At 43.2% G+C, this 14,145-nt stretch overlaps 1 protein-coding gene across 1 annotated transcript in view; it reads right to left on the bottom strand.

The window, feature by feature from the left end:
* neb (nebulin) overlaps positions 1-14,145 on the bottom strand; it is a 65,617-nt gene that overhangs the window by 24,522 nt on the left and 26,950 nt on the right. The window contains exons 61-103 of the mRNA XM_088415526.1: positions 13,618-13,929; positions 13,324-13,527; positions 13,144-13,248; positions 12,701-12,808; positions 12,312-12,623; positions 11,936-12,139; positions 11,759-11,863; positions 11,034-11,141; positions 10,634-10,945; positions 10,256-10,459; positions 10,063-10,167; positions 9,878-9,985; positions 9,505-9,816; positions 9,000-9,104; positions 8,817-8,915; positions 8,645-8,746; positions 8,099-8,206; positions 7,713-8,024; positions 7,523-7,627; positions 7,334-7,438; positions 7,071-7,175; positions 6,876-6,983; positions 6,686-6,796; positions 6,388-6,585; positions 5,823-5,927; positions 5,645-5,749; positions 5,335-5,439; positions 5,151-5,258; positions 4,284-4,397; positions 3,980-4,177; positions 3,738-3,842; positions 3,557-3,661; positions 3,373-3,480; positions 2,653-2,760; positions 2,454-2,561; positions 2,280-2,384; positions 2,099-2,203; positions 1,901-1,999; positions 1,706-1,810; positions 1,291-1,395; positions 1,087-1,191; positions 898-1,002; positions 40-144 (exon numbers count right to left, since the gene is read on the bottom strand). Of these exons, the coding sequence (XP_088271652.1) occupies positions 40-144; positions 898-1,002; positions 1,087-1,191; positions 1,291-1,395; positions 1,706-1,810; positions 1,901-1,999; positions 2,099-2,203; positions 2,280-2,384; positions 2,454-2,561; positions 2,653-2,760; positions 3,373-3,480; positions 3,557-3,661; positions 3,738-3,842; positions 3,980-4,177; positions 4,284-4,397; positions 5,151-5,258; positions 5,335-5,439; positions 5,645-5,749; positions 5,823-5,927; positions 6,388-6,585; positions 6,686-6,796; positions 6,876-6,983; positions 7,071-7,175; positions 7,334-7,438; positions 7,523-7,627; positions 7,713-8,024; positions 8,099-8,206; positions 8,645-8,746; positions 8,817-8,915; positions 9,000-9,104; positions 9,505-9,816; positions 9,878-9,985; positions 10,063-10,167; positions 10,256-10,459; positions 10,634-10,945; positions 11,034-11,141; positions 11,759-11,863; positions 11,936-12,139; positions 12,312-12,623; positions 12,701-12,808; positions 13,144-13,248; positions 13,324-13,527; positions 13,618-13,929 (6,060 nt within the window). The remainder of the gene's footprint in view (positions 1-39; positions 145-897; positions 1,003-1,086; positions 1,192-1,290; positions 1,396-1,705; positions 1,811-1,900; positions 2,000-2,098; positions 2,204-2,279; positions 2,385-2,453; positions 2,562-2,652; positions 2,761-3,372; positions 3,481-3,556; positions 3,662-3,737; positions 3,843-3,979; positions 4,178-4,283; positions 4,398-5,150; positions 5,259-5,334; positions 5,440-5,644; positions 5,750-5,822; positions 5,928-6,387; positions 6,586-6,685; positions 6,797-6,875; positions 6,984-7,070; positions 7,176-7,333; positions 7,439-7,522; positions 7,628-7,712; positions 8,025-8,098; positions 8,207-8,644; positions 8,747-8,816; positions 8,916-8,999; positions 9,105-9,504; positions 9,817-9,877; positions 9,986-10,062; positions 10,168-10,255; positions 10,460-10,633; positions 10,946-11,033; positions 11,142-11,758; positions 11,864-11,935; positions 12,140-12,311; positions 12,624-12,700; positions 12,809-13,143; positions 13,249-13,323; positions 13,528-13,617; positions 13,930-14,145) is intronic.

Raw genomic sequence — 14,145 nt, 5'->3', positions numbered from 1 at the left:
AAAAAAAAAAAGGATAAAAAGTCATAAGGAATTGCTTACATTGCTAACGTCGTCTGTGACTCTACGGTGGTAGACAATGTCCAAAGCGTCCTTGACGGTGTGGTAGTGGCCTTTGGTGAGCTCATACGCCTCTTTGTAGCGCAGCTGAGGATAACACAAAACCAAATTGAGGTCACCTCTAACATGTTGCCTCAAAAGTGGTGGAAAGTAGTGAAGTAAAAATACTTTGTTACTACAATTGATGGCCATTAACGTCAAAGATCCATTTTTACGGGGCTGGTGAGCTGGTGGTTTCAGGAGTCTTTAGTGACATTGATGAGAATTTAGATATTCCATTATTTATACCAGTGGCTCTCAAATGGGATGTCAGAGTTTAACAAAGATTCTGCAGGTATCAGCAAATCTAATTGAACCCTTTTTTTTAAAGCTGTAACATTACAGTATATATTTATTTTCAAATTAAGAACAATTTAATTGGAACATGAAGAAACTTCTTGTTTGTGTTAAAGCGATGTCTTTTTCCATCCATCCGCCCATCCATCCATCCATTTTCTACAGCCGCTTATTCTCACAAGGGTCACAGGCTTGCTGGTGCCTATCCCAGCTGGCTTCGGGCAGTGGGGGGGGGGGGACTCCCTGAACCTGTTGCCAGCCAATTGCAGGGCACATAGAGATGAACAACCATTCACACACCCAATCACACCTAAGGACAATTTAGTATGTCCAATTCACCTGCCACGCATGTTTTTGGAGTGCGGGAGGAAGCTGGAGTGATCTATACTGCTTAGCAATCCAGTTCCTTATTGATTATTTTATCAATTCTTATGCAGTAAGGGAATTTCATGATACAAATTGGTACAGAATCTGAGTACTCCTGTAATAATTCCTTAAACTCACATCGCTAGACTGGAGGTAGGCCTTCTTGGAGCGAATCAGAAGGGGCGTGTCACCGATGGCGGTGTACTTGTGCTTCATTTTCTCATACTGTTCTTTGTACTTGTTCTGAAAGAAAGAGAGAGAAAGCAGTCTTGGCGTGTTCTCAGAAGTTGAGCGCAAAAACGGGCAAAGAGATAAATAGGGACTCACATCACTGGACATGACTTTCATCTTCCTGGTCAGGCCCATGTGCGGCGTTTCGACTTCCAGCTTATAGTGAGGTCGGTGTTTGGCGGCGACCTCAGTGTACAGGAACTGTAGTGCAAGGGTTAAATGTGGGATTCAAGTAAGTCTGTTAAGTGAACTAGACAGATGGAAATAGTGGAGAATACATTCAGAGGGTTCAAAACTCACGTGATTTGTCAGCTGCTGGGCCGATTTGGCTCTCTTGAGTTCCACAGCGTCGGCGGTGGTGGAGACCTTGCCCATCTCCTTTTTGCTCTTATCTTTGTAGATCAGCTGAAGTTGATGGAAAAAGTGATCAGTAGGAACAACATTAAAGTGTGAAGTCATTTACATTTCACACGCCAGCCTATATGGAGCACTTGAACTCTGCAAGCTAGCGGCTAATTCACACTAGATGCTGCTATATCAGGCAACAAGCCACCGCATTAACAATTGTTGCTGCGGTTGGCTTGATTTATTTTTCTTTTAACGTGTACACCGACATGTAGCTATCTGGGGCAAGAAAAACTGCCTGAAGAATTTTTTTGAATCAAGTTGCTTAAATTACTTGAGGAGTCAATTCAGTCCTATAGCCAAAACTCACCATGCTCAAATGGCTCTTGAGCTCAGTCACTCGCTTGTACTCAGGCGTGTCCAGGACCACGGAGAAGTTGGGCAAGTTCTTCTTGGCCTCCACTGGGTAGTCCAACTTTGAAAGTGAAAAAAAAAAAAAAGTAAAAATACTAAAACAGACAAATGACTGTGATTAATGTGTATAGAAAAATGTGGGGAAACATACCCTGTACTTATTGAGCTTACGGATTCGGATCATTTCCGGGGTGTTGTACAGAAAACAGCCGATGCCCCTCAGCCATGACAGATCCTCTTTGTATTTCAGCTGAAAATGTATAACAACTTTAATTATAATCACATTAATAACGAGTGTTTGTAAAACGCCTTTTAAAATAACTCATCTGCCAAAGAAGTTAGTTAATACCTCGCTGGTGATATCGTTGACGTGGTAGCAATGCATCAGCTCTGGCGTCATGGGCATGGAGATCAGCTGACCTTTACTGTTGTTGTACTTCTCCTTGTACCACAACTACAAAAACACCAAAATGTAAATGTAATGGGACAAAAAAAAGTAGAGACATAAATGCTATTAAAAGTCATTGTACATCGCTGATATGATCCTGGTTCATCTTGACTTGTTTGATTTCGGGGGTGTCATACGTGGTGTGGATTTTGTCCTTCTGCTTGTGGTAATCCTCGCGATACATGCGCTATTTAAAAGAGAGAAAGCGACGTTAGATTCCGTCACAGTAAGAAAATGACGCTGAGCCTGGTCTCACCTCATTGATGATCTTGTTGGCTTTCCTGTAGTTGACAAAGTTGACGCTCTGCGGGTGGATTGTGTAGCCCTTGGCCTTGGTCATCTCATAGGCCTCTTTGTACTTCACCTATGTAAATTAAAAAGAAGAAACTCATGAGAGGAGCTCATCGGGTGTCGCTATCGTTATTTTTAGACAGTCGTAGTAGTGGTATACTTACCAGGCTACTAATAAAGCTGTTGTGCTTAGCCTGCTTGATGAGAGGCATGTCGTGGGGTAGCGTGTATCCGGTAGGCATGGAGTTCTTGGTGGCCTCCTTGTACCAGTTCTGAGAGAACACATTTTGCATTTATGTGGTGAAAATTTGATTCTTGCCTTCCCTGGTTTCTGATAACGCTATGTAAAAACTGCCCCTTAAAAGTAAGGGAGCGAACAATATTATTATGAGACCTCCAGAACTCCGTTACAAAGCCTGTCATTACAAAGGGATTAGATAGTAGGTTTACAGCAGTCGAATCACGAAATAGAATTCTGAATCTGAGCGTTCCGCGCCGCGCATGGACAACTGTGCAGTTTCGCTACGGTTTGGCTTTCTTTCTAGCTATTATAACAACACTTCCGGTAGCCCTGGCGGTGGATAGAAATACACCTGCAAAGCCTCAAGCGTCGGTAGGTTTGGAAACACTGGGAATACGTCGTTAAAACTGAGTTTTTAACCAAACTATAGTTGTCATCTGGCTGAATGTTTTCTCTTTCTTTGTTAATATTTAATGCAAAAAATAATTGAAAAGTACTGTTGTAACCCAATCCCTATTGTTGTCCCACCTATGTTACCAAAATTTAAGATTTTTTCAGAAATTACATAGGTGTCAAAAAGGCATCTTGGAGGGCAAACTGGGTTGGTGTGTACATATGAAGAACAGCAAGAAGCTTATCTTACATCACTTCGAATGTGGTGGGCCAGGCGAGCCCTCTCCCCTTCCACGGTAACGGCAGGAGAAGTGCTGGTTCCCTTGATATGGGTATGGTAATCTGAGCGATAGTTCAGCTGGGGAAAGAAATTAAAGTCGGTAAGCGGTGGATTGACATCGCAGTAACGGAAGAAAGGGGAAGAAGTGGCTTACTTCGCTATTGTTGACGGTGTTCTGCTTGGCTGTCTCGTAAATCGGCGTTTCCATCACTACTGAGTAGTCCTTGAACGCCTCCAAACCTTTGGCTTTGTACTTGTTCTAGAATGAAAAAGCTGTGTGATTAACATTTCAGAGCAGATAAAAGTGGCAAAATAAAGTATTAGTAATGACTAACATCACTCTGAATGTCGCCGGCATGCTTGACACGCAAGATTTCCGGCGTGTCCCAGGCATAGCAGCCGATACCCTTCAGCCAGGTCAGGTCGTCCTTGTAGACCACCTGCAAACAAATTCAGTTTGGCAATAACTACATTAAAAAAAAACAAAAAAACGTTTGCAGCAAAAAAATTGACATTTTCTTCCTGGAATTGAGAAATTTCATCTAGTGTTTTTTTTTTTTTTTTTTTTTTAACTCACGTCACTCAGCTGCTCGTTGACTTGGCGCGCCTGGACGTACATCTGCATATCGGGAAGGCAGGTCCACTCGTGCAGATATTTGCGGTAGTTGATTTCGCTGACTTTGTTCTGGGTGCTATGAGCCGATATGATCTCCAGCATGTCTGGGGGGATGTGGTTCTTTGCCTTGGATTTCTCATAGTCCTCGTGGTACAGGCGCTACACAGATGGTGATATATAAATATATATATACATATATATATTTTTTTTTTAAAGAACAAATCTGTAGGTGCATTTACGCTGTAAAATAAAGAATTTGCCTTACATCCAAGACCAGTCTTCCGGCCTTGAGGCAGCGGAGGGTGGCAGGATCGTCCTCAAGAGACTTGGGAAGACTGTACAGGGACTTGAACTTCTCATAGTCCTCCTTGTACTTCACCTGAAAAGCAGACCAAAATCAAAGTTCATTAAGTGCTTGAGGAACTATGTTAGCGGGAAAGTCTTCCTTTCCACAAAGTGATGTTCTCTGATAGTTTATCATTTGTTGACCTTGAAAGAGCAGGCGCTAACATTTCTCTGGAAATGGGATTATGGGTTCACTGTTAATCAAAATCTTACACTATAAAAAGTGTAATCGAATTGAGTCAATGGACCAACCCAACTTTTTTAGCGAATAATTTTGCCCCTAAATGTCATGTCACTGCCGATTTAGGTTATCTTTGACCCTACCATTTTAAAGTGTAATTTTTTTTTTTTTACAACAGTCAACAACAGGGTCAAAAATAACCCCAAATGGGATCAAAAGAGGACTCAGCCCAACTAATTACATTTATTATTTTTAAACCAACTTCTTTCAGAGTGTTAACCATTTTTCGGTTCAAACAATTACATTCTAAACCAAATTCGATCAAGTTTTGACCCAATTTGGCTTACTTCTGACCTAACGTATTCAGGATTTAACAATGTTGGTTAAACCTAAATGCTTTAGAGTGTATTTTGAAATCAACATTTTCTTAACCCTAAAAACCGATGTACCAAAAATGACCTGAATAGGACCAAAAGGGGGGCAACCCAACTGCTTAAGGAATTCATGTTACGCAAATAAATTGGGTCAGTCGACCTTATTGTTTTTAGATTGTATAGTGACCCATCCAATTGATTTGTCGGAAGTGTAATATAAAAATATACTCACGGTGCTGACAATAGTCTTCTGATTTTTGGCGTGCTGCATGGAGGTGGAATCATGGGGGATCAGGTAGCCCTTGGCCTTGAATTTCTCCCAGGCGTCAGTGTAGATTTTCTGAAAATCCACATTATTATCGTCACTTCAACAATTTGTGCTTCTCAAATGGCTTTGCTATCGTATCTCTACGTACGTTGCTGAAGAAATGTTTGAAGTTGTTGCATCTGGCGTAGTCGTAGGTATCCAGAACGGTGGTGTAAAGATGTTTCTCCTTATGATAAGCCTCCCGGTAGTTCAACTGTAGGCACAAGTGACAAAAGTACTCACACTTTGTACGTGTCTATTTTTTTTTTTTAATTAAAAAAAAAAAAAAAAGAGGTTGATGTTAAATGACGTCAGTGGTGTTCCTCTGTTGGGTTTCCACTGACGTCCTTTCACACCAACAGCGCTCACTGTTACGCTCACGTATAAGCACAAAGACTTTTTTTTTTTCAGTCACTTACATCGCTGGCCCAGGTGTGGCCCAGCACAGCGGTCACATAGGCGGGCGTGTCGGTCACGATGGAGTAATTGTTGAATTCCTTCTTGGCCTCATCTCTGTATTTCAGCTGAAAGGCGAAAAGAGGACGTTTTAGTTCCGACACGATTCGACGTGAGGATTGCTTGCCCGATGGCACGCACTTCACTCTGCAGGTCGTAGGCCTTCTTGGCGCGAAGGATCTCCGGCGTGTCCCATACGTAGCAGCCGATACCCTTCAGCCATGTTAGGTCGTCTTTGTAATACACCTAGTAGTTGATGACAAGGGAAAAAAAAAACAGATACATAAGAGACCTTCACTTGGGAAGATATAAAAATAAAAGTTAAGAATTGCTCCCGAAAATACAGATTGCATAGAAACTGAGCAAAGCATGAGGCAGCGGTGTCCAAACTATGGCCCGGGGGCCATTTGTGGCCCACCATTCATATTTTAGCGACCTGTGGCAATAACTGAATATACATTTTGAGATGACCCATGATGCTATTTGAAAAAAAGAAAAAACAAAGCCTTGACATAGCATTTAATTTTTTTTTTTTTTTAAAAACTACTATATATTATATACTGTATGTAACAATTATTGCTTGATTGATATTTACCGTGTTTGATCAATTAAAAAAAAAAAAAATTAAGTGACCCGTACGTCTTTCGCATGCACCCCTCTGGGAAAAAGGTTTGGACACCCCGGCCGTATGGGTTCAGAAACGTACATCGCTGAGAATCTCATTGGTCTTGCGGGCTCGAATGGCGTCTTCCTGATCGGGGTGGCAAGTCCACTGGTGGAGGTACGTGCGGTAGATGACGTCGCTCAGCATGTCCTGGGAACGCTTGGCCACCTGGTTGGCGATGATATCGGATGGAATGTGGGTCTTCATCTTGGTCTGGTGGTAGTCCCGATGGTAAAGCCTCTGGAAGGAAATACCCGGAATGTTCATGATTCTGATAAGATTCCGGAAGCCTGGAAAAGCCTCAATATGGGTTATGAGATTTCTGTTTAGATCTGCTCACCAGTCCTTTGTTCTTCTCTTGACTACCACAGCGGATCACCTCAGGGAAGTCCGCCAAGGTTCCGGCCATGTAGTGACCCTTGGCCTTCTCGTGGGAGTCGTGGTACATGACCTAGAACGGGAACATGATAGGTATTACAATCTGTACCGGTTGAAGAAGCGGAAGAAAGGACAAGCGGTAAGATACTCACGTCACTACTGATGTCTCTGCTCTTCTTTCCGCTGACGAGCGGGATATACTGGTGGTCCAGATGGTAGTCAGCGGCCTTGGATTTGTTCCAGTGCAATTTGTAGAGTTTCTAAAATCAGAGACAGCAAATGCGTTTGTTATATCACATGTGATTGAGAAAAGATCCCAAATAAATGAGACATTTGACTCCCGCTACCTCGCTGATGTTCTTGGACATCTCCCTGCAGTGGGCCAGTTGAGGAGTGTCATCGGAACCGATGTACAAACCCCTCTCTAAGTTGAAGGTTTCTTTGTACTTCAGCTGTGGACATCAAAAGATGCGTAACGAGGTTTACTTAAGTTTATGACCTGCATGCTAATTTCCATTAGCGCATTTAAGGCATTTCACGTTACACGTTATCATTAAGGTAGAAGGTTTGTGTTGCAATTCCCTTTCTCGGTTCATGCTTTAATACATACGTCGCTGAGGTTAGCAGCGTTTATCTTGGCCAAGATAAGTTCTGGGCGGTCCACCACCAGGGTGAATTTTCCAAAGCCGTCGATTGCGTTCTTCTTGTAGAGCCTCTGTGGAAACCAGACATGAAGACATCCAAATGAGAGGCCAGCTACTGAAAGTAAGGTTGAATAATACAAAGGAACAGAACTTACATTGTTGAGAATTTCCTGCGCTTTTCTGGCTTTGACATGGTCCACCGAGTTGTGGGCCATCCACCCGCAGCCCCGCATCCATTCCATATCCGCCTTGTACACAAACTAAGAAAAAGACGAACAACGTCTCGGGATGATTTGAAGTCCGAGCAGTCAATTCTTGGTCGAACTGGTCGATCTGATGACTCACGTCGCTCTGGAGATCGTAGGCTTTCCTGGCCTGGATAACGTCGTTCTGGTCAGGCAGGCAGGTCCATTGGTGCAGCCGGGTCCTGTAGATGTCGTCGTTGACTTGCATCTGGCACTTTTTGGCCAGCTCGAACTGCAACATGTCAACCGGCAGGTTGAATTTGGTCTTGGACTTGTTGAAGTCCTTCTTGTAGAGGGCATCGCTGGCGATCTTGGCCGAGTTGAGGGCCAGCATGAGGAGCGGGTCGTCCTGGATGCTGAGGGCCCCGATGTGGTGCCCCACCTGCTTGCGGTATCCCTCCAGATATTTATGCTGCCGGATAGATGATGGAAATTAGTTCTAATGCCATTTTGGGACATCTCGTCGACATTTGAGCAGCTACTCACTTTGCTTTGGACTTTGGTGTTGCTGATGCACTGCTTTATTCCCACTGTATCTTCGGGCATGAAGTACCCAGTGGCCTTGGTCTTGTCCCAATCTTGAGAATACAGTTTCTGGAAAGAATGCAAGAATGAATGAATTGATTGAAAGATAATGTAAAGTAAAATAAATAAATGTTAGTTTTTGACTATGACAAAAAACAAATCTGTTATAAAACAAAAAAAGAATAATACCAATTAGAAATAGGGTTTCGCAATATAGGCAATTTTTTTTTTTTTTCCAGTCATTCTGGACCATTACAACTTTAATCGATGTAATTAACCCAATAAACATCCACATGTTCAAGAAGCAGGTAATGACCAATCACGGACGAGCTGTATACTGGGTTTGATCCATGTGACAGTCACAAGCCGAGCCGTGATTGGTTGTTACCTGTTATTGCTCAGGCCTAATAGGAGATGCTGAGAAAGAAGATTGAAAATGTAGATCTTTACTGTACTTCCTGTCATGTTCTGAACGTCATCACTGACATGATCAGACCATCCTCTTACCGGGTGAATGTGTTTTGCCGCCTCTTTGGCTGTGACCATGGTCGGAGTCTCCACTAGTGTGTAATTGGTCTTCTCCTGTTGCCAAGCTTCGCGATATTTGGCCTGGAAATAGGTTCAATCCAGTTTAACAAGGGCCAGGAAGAAACTTAAATGAGAAGAAAAAAATCCAGACCTCATTGAGGATGTCGGCGGCATTCTTAGCGCAAGCCAAGTCGACTCGATCAGTTGGAACGCCAAATTTCTGCTCGTCCAGCTTGACCCGATAGCCTCTCTGAAACAAGGCAAGAAATGCGATTTTAGATCTTTTCTGAAACGCTCACGTTCTTCAAATCCAAAACGCATCAGTCAAACTTACTTCAGCCAGGATCTTCTGGGCGTTCTTCGCTTTCAAAACCTCGACGGAATCGTGCGCAATCCAACCGCATCCACGGAGCCACTCCAAGTCAGCTTTGTACACAGCCTGAGGAGCGACACAGAATTAGCGTCATTTTTGGTATTTGGATATGCTACAGAAATTGATTCAAATTTAGTATTTGGTTAAGATAGCACTGTTGGCACTGTTAGCTAATTTATGCTGAACGAAGCTGTAACGGAGCCTGAGCCACAGGTGCCGTATGTCACCTGATGCAAAGGACTTTGTGTCCATGTATTTGTCCAGCTATTATTTGGTAAAGTAAGCTTTACATTGAACTTGGACTTCTGTGTTTCCAGCATGTTTTACTGTCATGCAGGGCATTAACAATTGTTGCTGTGATTGGCTTGACTTTTTTTTACCTGACGTCTACACTAAATAACATGTCAGGTCTTAAGTGATGATTCTTCTTATCCATAAATGTAACAACGCAGGTGTACAAACTTACATCACTCTGGAGATCATAGACCTTCCTGGCCTGGACCACGTCATTGGAGTCGGGCAGGCATGTCCACTGGTGCAAGTGAGTTCTGTAGTTGAAATCATTGACTTGAATCTGGCATTTTTTGGCCAGTTCCAGGTTCAACATGTCAACAGGAAGATGGAATCTGGTCTTGGACTGGTTGAAGTCCTTCTTGTAGAGGTTGTCGCTGGCGATCTTGGCCGAGTTGAGGGCCAGCATGATCAGGGGGTCGTCTTGCACGCTGCGAGCCCCAATGTGGTGGCCCACCTGCTTGCGGTATCCTTCCTTGTATTTGTACTAAAAGAAAGAACAATGAATTAGTTTTCTTTTTTCGAAACTTCATTTACCTCTTCCTTACATCGCTGATGATATCTCTGGAGGCTTTAGCCTTCAGTACGGCGATAGCATCTTCCTTGATATGATAGCCTTTAGCCTTCTGGTCATCCCACGCCATGGTGTAATGTTTCTGCGCAGAATAAATAACAAAATGGTGAAAAATAGATCATTGCCGAATGGCGTACGGTTGCACTCATTAAAGCTTACGTTGCTGATGTTGATGGCATTTGCCTTGGACAGCTCCATGGCCGGCGTGTCTGACGGAAGAACGAAGGACGTCTTTTCGTTCTCCCACAGCTCCTTGTATTTCCTCTGTTGAAAAGAAAACCGTTTTGATGCATGGAGTGCTCTCCAGCAATGAACCCATCTTTTTTTTTTTTTTTTTTTAAATTGTTCTCACATCACTGAGGTTGTCGGAATTTTGCTTGGACAGGACGATCGCAGGCAGGTCCACCACGCTGGTGAACTTGACCGTGCTGGGCGGCTGGCGGTAAAGTCTCTCGTTGAGGATGTTCTGAGCATTCCTGGCTTTGATGACGTCCACAGATTCGTGAGGTGACCAGCCGCATCCCCTCAGCCACTCCAGGTCGCCTTTGTACACGGCCTGTAAGATACAAGAGACACACATTAAATAATACCCAACTTTATTTATAGAGTGCTTCAAAACAACCATTGTTGCATAAAAGGTGCTGTAAATAGAGTAATACTTTGAAATAAAATAATAAAAGACAGTTGAAACAAATTACTAACATAAAAACAAAGGAAGCAACAAACGTACGTCACTCTGGAGATCATAGACCTTCCTGGCCTGGACCACGTCATTGGAGTCAGGCAGGCAGGTCCACTGGTGCAGGTGAGTGCGGTAGTTGAAGTCGTTGACTTGCTGCTGGCACTTCTTGGCCAGTTCCAGGGTCAGCATGTCCACGGGCAGGTTGAACTTGGTCTTGGTCTGCTCAAAGTCTTTCTTGTAGATGTTGTCACTGGCGATCCTGGCGGCGTGGGCGGCCAGCATGATCAGAGGATCTTCTTCAACGGTGCGAGCGCCGATGTGGTGGCCACGCTGCATGCGGTAGCCAGTCTTGTACTTGTACTAAAATTCCAAAGTTAAGTTATTGATCGATGCCCTTTTGGGAGTCAGCAAACTTGTGGCTGAAGTACTGTAGATGCTCCTGACTTACGTCACTGCTAATGTCTCGAGAGGCCTTGGCGGCTACAACCGAAATGGCGTCTTTGGGGAGAAAATAGCCGTTCTTGATGTTTTCCAGGTAGCCTTCGCGGTAATGTCTCTGTTGGGAAAAAAGTATGTTCTAACGCTGATGTACACCATTCATGAAAAAATTAAGATAATTGGTCCTTTGGGTGAAATTTCACAAAGAACCTTAAAGGTTCTACAACTTTATAGTTGAACTTTATTTGATAGATTTTAGTAACTAAGGTTTTACTGCGGAGATAAATGAATAACTACTGCAGAGCATTTTCACTAGAAGTGAAACAAGTTCTCATTTGGTTTGAATGCCTTGGTTAAAAAAATATGCTCGAGGCATTTTTTTAATATACATTGTCAAGAATACTTCACGCAAACCATTGTTAACACTCTGCTTAACAGTAAAACACGCCACCAACGTGGTGAGAAGGCCAGCTTCAAAATAAACCTTTTCAAATAAAGTATGGGCATCAATGCTTTGCTGCACTTTTATTTCAAAGTATATCCCGACAAATGTATTCTTATCCAAATACAGTATCTGATTATTTAATAGAATTTTCAGCAGGATATCTGATAACAAAATATTCAATAGCTAATTTCCACCGTTGAAATTTCACCTGAAAGTCCAATATAATCATTTGTGAGTATTGTCTAAATACTCTGGACAATAACATCATCCTGCATTGGTCAATATGTTACCGGACTGGTGTTGAGCTTATTCTGCTTGGCCAAGATGATCTCAGGTGTGTCAGGCATGATGTGAATGTTAACTTTGTCGCTCTCCCACGCAGACACATATGCTTTCTGCAAAAAGAAAAGGTTGGGTTTTTAGATAGGGATCTTTTTTTTCTGGGCCAATGTTTACACAGTCTGTACCTTGTCCATGATCTGGGCATTGGCCAGAGCCAGAGCGTACGGCATGTCGCTGGTCTTGGCGGTAAATTTGAAGTTGCTGGGATGCTGGCGATAGCGCCTTTCGCTCAAGATATCGGACGCTTTCTTTGCTTGCTCCACGTCCAGTGCGCCAATGGGGACCCATCCATATCCCCTGATCCATTCCATATCTGCTTTGTACACAGCCTATAAGAGGGACGATAGAGACTCCGTGAGTGTCCACTTGGGCGAAATGATTAAAAAAAAATGTTTTTAATGTCAAAATGCTTTGTGCTGGTTCTGGGCTACTTGGCTGAAAAAAAGATTTCAGCATCACTGAAAAAAGGTTGAGAACCATTGCACTGAGCAAATTACTTACGTCACTCTGCAGGTCATACGCCTTCCTGGCCTGGACCACGTCGTTGGAGTCCGGCAGACAAGTCCAGTTGTGCAGATGAGTTCTGTAGTTGAAGTCGTTGACTTGTATCTGGCATTTTTTGGCCAGTTCCAGATTCAGCATGTCCACTGGCAGGTGGAATCTGGTCTTGGACTTGTTAAAGTCCTTCTTGTACAAGTTGTCGCTGGCGATCTGGCCCGAGTTAAGGGCCAGCATGATGAGAGGATCGTCACGGATGCTCAACGCACCGATATGGTGGCCGACTTGCTTGCGATATCCGGTCTTATACTTGTACTGTGTAAAGAGGACAGCGATGAACTCATGGTGGAAATCTAAATTTTGCAAACGATTTGCAATTCATGTCTACGTACATCACTAATGATTTCTCTGCTGCGTTTGGCGGCTACGACGGAAATCGCATCGGGTTTCATGACGTAGCCCTGTCTGAACATGTCCTCCACCGCTTGCTTGTACACTTTCTGGGGGGGAGAAAAGCACATTTATATGAGAAGAGTCTTTGGAAGCATTGATAAGCAAATCAGTGCTTCCAGGGCAAATATTTGACATTGGAACAACACTCACAGTGGATACACAGAATAAATAAACAATTAATTAATTCTTGTGCAATTTTTTAACAAGTGCAATTAGATTTAAAAACAAAAAAAGTGAATGTAGATGATTTCTCGCGGCACACAAGATTTGCAATTACACACTGGACGGGAATCACTTTTAACATTTTAAAAGCGCAAGAAACTATCCAATAAGTTATTGGACCGTGCCTGGAGTCACTATAGTAGAAATTAGGAAACTCTACCTGACTAAGATTGTAAGCATTTGCTCTGGAGAGCAAAATCTCAGGTAGGTCAGCACCGACGTGGTTCTTGACCTTCTCTGCCTCCCATGCAGAGATGTAATATTTCTGTAATGACAAGTAAAACGTTAGAGGAAAGAAAGAACATTTATCATGATATACAACGAGCAGAAAATTGCATACCTTGTCCATGATTTCAGCGTTTGTTTTGGCAAGGACCATGGGCATGGCGGTCATGTCTAACTTGTACTTCAATGCGTCTTGCTTTTGCCTGTAAAGGCGTTCGCTAAGAATTTTGCCTGCGTGCTTGACTTTCTGGACATCAAGCGAGCCAACGGGGATCCATCCTACACCGACAATCTCATCCAAGTCAGCTTTGTACACAGCCTGATGAGGAAAAAAGCACATTGAGGCAACATGAGAAGATAGACGCACAGCCTGGAAGGAAGATTTTTTAATGATTACTATTAGCCTTACATCGCTCTGCAGGTCGTAAGCCTTTCTGGCTTGGACCACGTCGTTGGAATCAGGCAAGCAGGTCCACTGGTGCAAGTGAGTGCGGTAGTTGAAGTCATTGACTTGAATCTGGCACTTTTTGGCCAGCTCAAGACTCAGCATGTCCACGGGTAGATTGAATCGGGTCTTGGACTTGTTGAAGTCCTTCTTGTAGAGGGCGTCGCTGGCAATCTTGGCTGAGTTGAGGGCCAGCATGATCAACGGGTCGTCGTTGATGCTGCGAGCGCCAATGTGATGGCCCACTTGTTGGCGGTAACCAGTTTTGTACTTGTACTGATGGAAACAGAAAAAAAAAAAAAACTCCTACCATCTGATCCTTCCAATAACACTGATGAAGACACATTTTGTTTAGCTAGGCCTGGTAAATGATTAAATATCATTTCCATGTGTATAATACGCAATGGATCTAAATTTTTCTCTATCACATCAAAATATTTGAGCTATAGGGCTCAGATTGGTCGATTATAAGGTGTGTATTTTGCCACTTAA

Source organism: Hippichthys cyanospilos, chromosome 5, assembly GCF_059441005.1.
Source record: "Hippichthys cyanospilos isolate Australia breed blue-spotted pipefish chromosome 5, RoL_Hcya_1.0, whole genome shotgun sequence".
Lineage (NCBI taxonomy): Eukaryota > Metazoa > Chordata > Actinopteri > Syngnathiformes > Syngnathidae > Hippichthys > Hippichthys cyanospilos.
The sequence above is the reverse complement of the archived record's forward strand: the minus strand, read 5'-3'. Positions and strand labels throughout refer to the sequence as shown.